Genomic DNA, 10,235 nt, shown 5'->3' on the forward strand with positions numbered 1-10,235 from the left:
ATCTCCTGTAAACTCATAGTCTTTCCCTTCGCGGTGCTCCCATCGCGTTCGTTCTTAGAGCCGCTGCTCATTTGAGACCTAAGCGCAACGGTACCCGACAGTAAACAAGGAACCGTCCCTTTATATCTGACGGGCCGGGAACGAATATCCCCCAAAAATCATCCAGCTATATGTAAGAGAAAAAAAGACGAATATAATCAACTCAACATTCCAGAGAAAAGAATAAACCAACTGTTTAAGGAAAAAATATCGAACGGGATAAAATGTTACCTCCATCCCAGAAATCAAATAGTCTGTTCGGTATTACTTCAATTATATTTTGGAACTAAACCTCACTTTTTTTGTCACAAGAAAGACATTCGTTTATACGTTAAAAAAACTGATCCGTTTTCTAGTTTTATTATTATAAGTTGTTATTTTTTTCTACATTTATTCTATACTCACGGTTCTAAGATAATATCTTGTTGTTTTATAGTTTTTGTATGTGTGTGTTTGGGTGGAGGAAAGGGGTCGAACTACATGAATGATCTTCCCATTGATATTTCATAGAATTTTGTATTATACCATAATTATTGCTATTAGACAATATTTATAAAATAACAAAAAATTCACTTGCTCTAGCGATTATTAGTCATCTTTTACTCTGATATGCGAAAATGAGAACGGTGTGAAAAACCACTAACCGCCTTTGATATACTGAACTCACACTAGGGGACACTTGACAAAACACTTAGCGATATAGTCCAGTTCCGGCGGTCGACCCCGACTTTTATGAAGCGAAAAACAAGTCCCGTTGAGAAGGAGAACAGTTACTCAAGATGGACTGAACTTTAGATAAGAAAAAACTTGTTGTACATCATTTTAACCAATATGCCGGATAAGGAACGGTTGAGAAAGAACCGTTTTCTTTTGTACTATTTAGATCTAGCTCCATCCATCCAATAGTGGGAAATCATGATTCAGACTATTGAACTTAGTTATTCTTTATAATTCAAAATCTAAATGCAGCTGCTGGTGGGTGTCGAATCGTCTGGAAAAAGCTCAGGAATACGCAGAAAATCCAGTCCAATTTGTGTCAAATGATTTTGATGATATTGATATTCAACATTATACCGAACACTAATATAGAAGGACTGAATTTGAGTTTTTGACGCTCGTATGCCGTAGCCGGCTCTCATGGGTTCATTCGAGAATTACTGTTTTCGGGGTATTGGTATTCCTTCTCTCTTTTTTTTTTTTTTTTTTGCGAATTTTCGAATTCTCCTGAGTGGGATAGTAGGCAAACGCTCAAATAAATAATTATTCATTTTATGGAATACACTTTGTGTTTCATCAGCAGGAAAAGATCTTCTTTGGTATTCACATTTTCTTTTTAGCTGTTTAACGAATGTTTCACGACGGGTGGAAATTCTTTTTTTCGGAAAATTTAGTTTTAAAATCATCAACTTAAAAATATTTCGACTATAACCGTTTCGTGAGTTAGCTTAGAATCACAGGGGGGGGGGGGGGTTGTTTGCAGCTCTTCCCCGCCTCCCGCAACGACGGAAAGTTCACTTCCGGGTTGCAATAGACGTGCTATTTGTAGAGAAAACTATAAAGCGTGCTATTTGTAGAGAAAACTATAAAGCGTAAGCGAATTAGATTAAAAAAAACAAGGCATTCGAGATCACTCTGTTATGTCTTGAATCTACAAGTTAAACCTTTTTGTAGCCACATCCCATAATGAACGTCCCGTGGAGATACTGCAATGGCATAAAAATAATCCCTTTTTGTTCCTTCGGGGGTGGTCTGATTTTTTTTATGAGAAAACTCATTCCCTCCCCAACCCTCCCCCCTCACCCGGAAAAATCCTGGTTACGGACCTTTACCTGGATTTTTTTCGAGCCCGAAGATAAAGGCTTTGAGAGAAGCACTCGAAAAAGTTTATTGGGTTTTTACCTGGTGACATTAGAGCTACTGCTTATTTCACTTCAAATAAAGTCACCCCTGACCCCGATTAGGAACTGAGAACAAACCAATTAGGAACTGAGAACAAACCAATTAGAAACTGAGAACAAACCAATTAGAAACTGAGAACAAACCAATTAGAAACTGAGAACAAATAAATAAGGAACTATGATCACTGCGGTACTCTATCAACCTAAACTGCTTCTATGCTCTTGTGGAATTTGCTCATTTCCATATTTGGCGGTGGAGGCAAAATATATTGGGGGAGGGGGGGGAACAAATTTAGTTTGTCTTCCAAGAAAATTATTTGCAAATTATTGGGGTGGTGCCATAAGTTTGCAACCTTATTAAACAGTTTAATTTTCATATAAGATGTAGTTTTGATGCAAATGTGAACATTTTTATTATGAGCAATTAAGCGCGCTAGAAGTAAATAAGTTATCATCATAATCATTATCATTATTAACAGACATTTTTTTGCAGGGTCCGACGACTAAAGAGGGAAAAACTTACAAGAAGTTCGCGTAATTTGAGTCCTGTGAATCAAAGTGGGTAAAATATAACCATGATAAACTGCACCGTAAGCTATTACAAGTTGGACAACACTGCGCACTGGGTAGCATACGTTGGTCTGAATTCCGTCACGGCGGCGATGTCAGTGGTGTTTAACACCATCATCATCATCACCATCGCGAAGAGTGAGACACTACGAACGCCTTCATACATACTTCTTGCCAACGCCTGCCTAACAGACCTCGGCACTGGACTTGTGTCCCAGCCTATATCAATAGTGGGCGTGATAAAAGCCTCGTGGTTCAACGTAAGCTGCCTCGATCTGAAACGGCAATTCAGCGCCGCACCCATCGCGAATTTCCTTTTCGGCGTTGCTTCGCTCGCTACATCAGCAGCCATCAGTATCGATCGGTTTTTAGCGATTTATTTGAAGAACTCGTACCTTTTTGTTGTAACAAAGAAAAGAGTTTTTGCAACCATAGCTGCCATATGGCTTTATTCCCTGGTCACGCTCACCTACGACAATAAAAATTTATTACCCTTATATTGCATCCTTATGGCTACGATCATTGTGAGTTTAGTGGTAGTTTGTGTGAGCTACGGAAAATGTTTCACGGCCATACGAAAACACAAGCAGAGAATTGCAGACACGAGTAATGCCGCAACAGAAGCTGCGGATTTGGCCAAGTACCGCCATGCCATGATCACGATGGTTTTAACGGCAGCGATCCTGTTTGGAGTCTTTTTCCAACACCTGGGCGTAACGACAGTATATACCATCCTGAAGAAAGGGAAGACAGAGATCTTGACGTCTCTTTACGAGTTGGAGGTGTACCGGCTATCTGAGACTATAGTATACTTGAACGCCGTCATCAACCCACTCTTGTATCTATTCAGATTAAGAGATATCAGTGCTGCGTGTAGAAGAGTGATCAAATCTTTGCCTTGTTCTGCTTGCTTTTTGAAACCCACCAACGCCAACCCCGAGACTGCGATGTCGGGTACGTCTAAACAATCTAACCAAACGACTTCACTGAAACCCGGAACGTCTAAGCCATCCCAGCAACCGGCTTCACCGATACCCGGCACATGTGAACAACCACACCAAACGGCTTTACCGATACCCGGCACATGTGAACAACCACACCAAACGGCTTTACCGATAACCGGCACATGTGAACAACCACACCAAACGGCTTTACCGATACCCGGCACATGTGAACAATCACACCAAACGGCTTTACCGATAACCGGCACATGTGAACAACCACACCAAACGGCTTCACCGATAACCGGCACATGTGAACAACCACACCAAACGGCTTCACCGATACCCAGCACGTTTGTACGACCATACCAAACGGCTTCACCGATACCCGGCACATGTGAACAACGACACCAAACGGTTTCACCGATAACCGGCACGTTTGTACGACCACACCAAACGGCTTCACCGATACCCGGCACGTTTGTGCGATCACACCAAACGGCTTCACCGATACTCGGCACGTGTTTACAAACACACATAACGGCTTCACCGATACCCGGCACATGTGAGCAACCAAGCCGAACAGCCTCACCGATACCCGGCACATCTAAACCACCACATTAAACTTCTACATCGATACCCGTATCATCTATCCCATGAATTGCAACATGGAAGGATTGACAAACATCACACACAACATGATAAAATGAGACATTACGCCCAACTAAGGGGAATTGAGACAGGGGGAGTAAAAACACCCGAAAAGAATACGGTTGGGACCAGGGCATCACATATAACATAGGGGGAGGGAGACAGGGGGAGTAAAAACACCCGAAAAGAATACGGTTGGGACCAGGGCATCACATATAACTTAGGGGGAGGGAGACAGGGGGAGTAAAAACACTCGAAAAGAATACGGTTGGGACCAGGGCATCACATATAACTTAGGGGGAGGGAGACAGGGGAAGTGAAAACACTCGAAAAGAATACCGTTGGGACCAGGGCATCACATATAACTTAGGGGGAGGGAGACAGGGGGAGTAAAAACACTCGAAAAGAATACGGTTGGGACCAGGGCATCACATATAACATAGGGGGAGGGAGACAGGGGGAGTAAAAACACCCGAAAAGAATACGGTTGGGACCAGGGCATCACATATAACATAGGGGGAGGGAGACAGGGGGAGTAAAAACACTCGAAAAGAATACGGTTGGGACCAGGGCATCACATATAACATAGGGGGAGGGAGACCGGGGGAGTAAAAACACTCGAAAGGAATACGGTTGGGACCAGGGCATCACATATAACTTAGGGGGAGGGAGACAGGGGGAGTAAAAACACTCGAAAAGAATACGGTTGAGACCAGGGCATCACATATAACATAGGGGGAGGGAGACAGGGGGAGTAAAAACACTCGAAAAGAATACGGTTGGGACCAGGGCATCGCATATAACATAGGGGGAGGGAGACAGGGGAAGTGAAAACACTCGAAAAGAATACGGTTGAGACCAGGGCATCACATATAACATAGGGGAGGGAGACAGGGGGAGTAAAAACACTCGAAAAGAATACGGTTGGGACCAGGGCATCACATATAACTTAGGGGAAGGGAGACAGGGGGAGGTAAAACACTCGAAAGAAATACGGTTGGGACCAGGGCATCACATATAACTTAGGGGGAGGGAGACAGGGGGAGTAAAAACACTCGAAAGAAATACGGTTGGGACCAGGGCATCGCATATAACATAGGGGGAGGGAGACAGGGGGAGGTAAAACACTCGAAAAGAATACGGTTGGGACCCAATCACTTCCATCCATCCATTTCACTTAGATTTGCTTTGGGTATTGATATTGAACCAGGCATTTGAGTGTAAGTACAGGATTTTATGAAAAAGGGTACGTTGTTCTGGGGAAGGGAATTTGGGATGTAGGGGGGCTAAGGCTCAGGCGCGTACACAGGGGGGTGCGCAGGGTGCGCGCTCACCCCCCTTGGCGGCCAAAAAGCGGTTAATTTCTTATTATGGAATCTTCAAATACTATACCTTTATTAATCTATATGCTTTTATTAATCTATATGAATTATATTATACTCTGCTTGCATCAGAAAGTGTAAAAAGAAACTTGTACACCACGTATATTAATAAAACAATATACTTTATTTGGTAGTTTTAATATTTATACACGTGTTTCAGAAGGTTGAGAATCAAAATGTATCATGGGTAACTGGGTATCATGGTATTAAAATGTATGATGGGTAACTGGGAAAAATGGTAAATTGTTGTTTAAGGTTAGTTTTGAACTGAATAGCCTAACCTAGTCAGCGGTATTCAGGCTTTCCACAGTGCTTCATCTTCAATCTCTCGTCGCTATGCTAATGTTATCACAAATTGATGCTTGGGATTTTTTTTTTCCAAAAATACAGCTATTAGCATATTGGGAGAGTGCCCTAGAACATTACTAAGTCTATTAGTGCATAACTGCGTGCTGTGCTTATGGATGTTTGCGAGCTAAGGTGGATTCATGGGTTTTTTTCTGTCTGCAAAAAATTTTTTCACTGCTATTCTAGGTCTGTATCGATTTGTTTGGGTTTGAGGTGACAAGACTTTTGTCTGACCAACCGTAGTGAGAGGCGTGTTGGCTGGTCATTCCATGCCGAAATGGACCCGGAGGATCATAATGAAGGTATCTATTTGTTTTTTTTCCCTTGTGTGGTATGTTTATTTGTCATTTATGTGTTTTTTGGGGGTTGTGGATATTTCTTATGGCCGGTTGAGGGGGTTATCTACACTGGTTTGCACGTTTATTTGAAACGCACAAAAGCAAAACACACTGCCTGGTATAAGCATGCTTGTAGCCAAAACAACCGTCTAAACCAATCGATGGCTTTTGTTTTCGCTGTCGCGTCAAGGCCATTTTACTGCACACAGCAAGGAAACTGATTGATCAAGGTCGTATGATTGACTACGCGATACTCCCAGACAATATATATTTAAAGTCTGGGTGGTGGCGCATCAACGAATTTGCCTATTAATAAGAAAGCTTCAGTGGATTGGCGATAGAAGGAGCAGGGTTCAAAACGTTTTTTACCACTGGTGACAACCACTGGTGACAACCACTCGTGACAACCACTCATGACAAACACTCGTGACAACCACTCGTCACAACCACTGGTGACAAAACCACTGGTGACAACCACTCGTGACAACCACTGGTGACAAAACCACTTGTGACAACCACTCGTGACAAAACCACTGGTGACAACCACTCGTGACAACCACTCGTGACAACCACTCGTGACAACCACTCATGACAACCACTCATGACAACAACTCGTGACAACCACTCGTGACAACCACTGGTGACAACCACTCATGACAACCACTCGTGACAACCACTCATGACAACCACTCGTGACAACCACTCGTGACAACCACTCATGACAACCACTGGTGACAAACACTCGTGACAACCAATCGTGACAACCACTCATGACAACCACTCGTGACAAAACCACTGGTGACAAACACTTGTAAAAAACACTCGTGACAACCACTCGTGAAGAACACAAGCGTCTTGAAAACTTTTCGTAACAATAATTAACGTTGATAAGTTACAGCCAAATTTGTTTTTGCGCGACCACGGTGAATCCAAAATCCTTATCTCGTTTGGGAATAGCGCGTAGTCCGACAAAAGCTTTGGGGGCGGTTTTTCTGGTTTTGATTTTTTGGTTTGGTTGACTAACGCGCAAATTATGGATTCTAGAAGGTCGCGCAACAACAAATTTGGCTATAAGAGGCCATTAAAAAAGAAAGAAAAATACGTACAATTTAACTCAACGCTTGATCATAAATTCGAAGTGTAATAGAGACATTGTTCGGGTGTTGGTAAGATCTTTCCTCCACGTTTACCACATTGAGATCGCACTATTTTCCAGGAAGAAATCAACAGAATACCACTCGTGACAATTGGCTTTAATTCGATAGCAATTGGTCCGAATCAAACCAAACTCATACAGATGAAGGGTCTTAGTAAGATCTTTCATCGACATTAATTACATTGAGATCGCACCAATTTCCAGGAAGAAATTAACAGAATACCACTCGTGACAATTGGCTTTAATTCAATAGCAATTGATCCGAATCAAACCAAACTCATACAGATGAAGAGTGTTAGTGAGATCTTTCATCCACGTTAATTACATTGAGATCGCACTATTTTCCAGGAAGAAATCAACAGAATACCACTCGTGACAATTGGCTTTTATTCGATAGCAATTGATCCGAATCAAACCAAACTCATACAGATGAAGGGTCTTAGTAAGATCTTTCATCCACGTTAATTCCTAATAAATGTATTTGTATATTGGGCTTTTCTTCCAAACGCATTAATATACAGTATTTAGAGGATAAATATTCACGCTTTACTTGAGTACGCGTGTAGAAGGATAAGTCGTAAAACGAAATCGCGAGATTCCATTTACTTATTCGCGAAAACTTACTTGAATAAGTTGCCTACTCGTGTCTCTGCACTAATCTATTTGTTTTATCAGAGCCTTATCTAAGTTCCCTGCTAGCAGAGGCCTCTTTTCTCTGTATTTCGCTGGGCTGGAGTTCGCGAGGAAAAGATACCTCTGCCATGGGTCGAAACTGTTTCTGTTGCGCATGCGTGAGCGTTAATAAGCGACCGACGTGCCAAAACCCGTACCATCGCGCGAAAGCTGTCAATATGCTAATATGCTTTGCATGGGTTTAGTCGAAAATCATGAATCAAACTCCGGTTAGTTCTCCTCTTCGAAAAAAGAAAACAACTGTTCAATTTCAATCACCTAAAACGTCACTAAAAAGATTGAACAACAAACGCAGCAAAGACGAGTTTTGTCTTGTTTGTGGGATTAATTTCAAGACATCTGGGCAGGCGAGTTTCTTCAATGTAAATATCGCACAGTTGGATTCGAAGAAAATGTTACAAAACTTTTTGGTAAACTTAGATCAGCTATTCCCAGAAGAATATGCAAAACCTGTAAACGGAAGATTGACTCGTTAGTCAAAAGAGGGAAAATTCTGAATGAAGATAAGGCATTGAATGGCTTCTTTTATAATTCGTCGCGTGATATTTCTACGGAGGACGCCGTTTCGAATGCGGGCTTATTATCCCGCAGCAGATATACGTTTCATGCATGCGCTAGTCATTGTGGGCTCAAATAGTGGCCAGTAATTAATGAACGGGGCATGCGCTCTGGATCTCGTCCACAATCGTGGACGGCGGTTTGATCAAACGAACTTGCGACCCATGGCAGAGGTATCTTTTCCTCGCGAACCCCAGCCCAGCGAAATACAGAGAAAAGAGGCCTCTGCTAGCAGGGAATTATCTAAGTAGCCAAGGTATTAATTGACAACAAGCACTATCTGTCAAATTGTGGTTTTGTTAGTTAGGTCAAATTCCTACGACACACGTAGTCAAGTAAAGCGTAAATATTTCTCCTCTAAACATATTAATGCGTTTAGAAGGGATGTCCAATATACAAATACATTTATTAGATGTGAGGTAGATTTCCTCTTTTCTCCTAGATTCATTTGTGAAAGCGATTGCACGCACTGCGTAATTTGACCTTTTGTAGAAGATAGATTCTCATGTGCACAGCTCCGTTTAGCAGCAGAGCACGTGAATGTCGGCGTTACTAAAAAGAGGAATCGGCGGAAACGGCGGAACCAGTATATTTCGCTTAGTTATAGGGGTAGGGATGTCATACTAGGATCACCATTTATTTCCTTTCTAATCTGAACAAAAAAAACCCCACTCCGTTAAGAAAAGCTAAGACAACATCACTAAGCGCAGATGTGCTACGTTATTTCACGCATATTTGACATTCTGTCATATGCAATTTGTATCCATTTGTATCGGATTAGTAACAAAAAAACCTTGTTTTAGAAGCGCGTCTTGTTAGAGGTAAGACATGCAAGCGTTCGTAGTTTTAGCCTTCGTAGGTTTAGCGTTCCGATTTCCGTTGAAAGTTCCGAATAATAAACGAAAAAAAATAATCCTTGTTTAGAAGCGCGTCTTGTTAGTAGCGTTGTTCATATCTTTTCTTCAGTGCTTAAAAGCATTTTTTCGTACTACATTCGTAACTAGACTATAAGAGATCAGTTACCTTGTCCGACACATGCCATCCCTCCCCTCTCCGTAAATAACCTGTCATGGCGGTAAATGGGCAAGACGATAAAGTTCCTTTATCTGAAATAAGTTTGGTTTGATTCGGATCAATTGCTATCAAATAAAAGCCAATTGTCACGAGTGGTATTCTGTTAATTTCTTCCTGGAAATTGGTGCGATCTCAATGTAATCAAAGTGGATGAAAGATCTTACTAAGACCCTTCATCTGCATGAGTTTAGTTCGATTCGGATCAATTGCTATCGAATAAAAGCCAATTGTCACGAGTGGTATTCTGTTAATTTCTTCCTGGAAATTGGTGCGATCTCAATGTAATTAGTGTGAATGAAAGATCTTACTAAGACCCTTCATCTGTATGAGTTTGGTTTGATTCGAATCAATTGCTATCGAATTAAAGCCGATTGTCACGAGTGGTATTCTGTTAATTTCTTTCTGGAAATTGGTGCGATCTCAATGTAATTAGTGTGGATGAAAGATCTTACTAAGATCCTTCATCTGTATGAGTTTGGTTTGATTCGGATCAATTGCTATCGAATTAAAGCCGATTGTCACGAGTGGTATTCTGTTAATTTCTTTCTGGAAATTGGTGCGATCTCAATGTAATCAAAGTGGATGAA

General features: G+C 41.6%; 1 protein-coding gene across 1 annotated transcript; it reads left to right on the forward strand.

The window, feature by feature from the left end:
• Positions 1-2,512: 2,512 nt before the first annotated feature.
• On the forward strand, positions 2,513-4,072 carry LOC125563061 (melanocyte-stimulating hormone receptor-like). The gene has a single exon (XM_048727766.1). It carries the CDS (start codon positions 2,513-2,515, stop codon positions 4,070-4,072), a length of 1,560 nt encoding a protein of 519 aa, XP_048583723.1.
• Positions 4,073-10,235: the final 6,163 nt, after the last annotated feature.

The sequence above is a fragment of the Nematostella vectensis genome, chromosome 1 (assembly GCF_932526225.1).
Source record: "Nematostella vectensis chromosome 1, jaNemVect1.1, whole genome shotgun sequence".
Lineage (NCBI taxonomy): Eukaryota > Metazoa > Cnidaria > Anthozoa > Actiniaria > Edwardsiidae > Nematostella > Nematostella vectensis.

Excerpts from the sequence above, each read along its gene's own strand:
- LOC125563061 (XM_048727766.1), top strand. The coding sequence starts at position 2,513 with ATGATAAACTGCACCGTAAGCTATTACAAGTTGGACAACACTGCGCAC.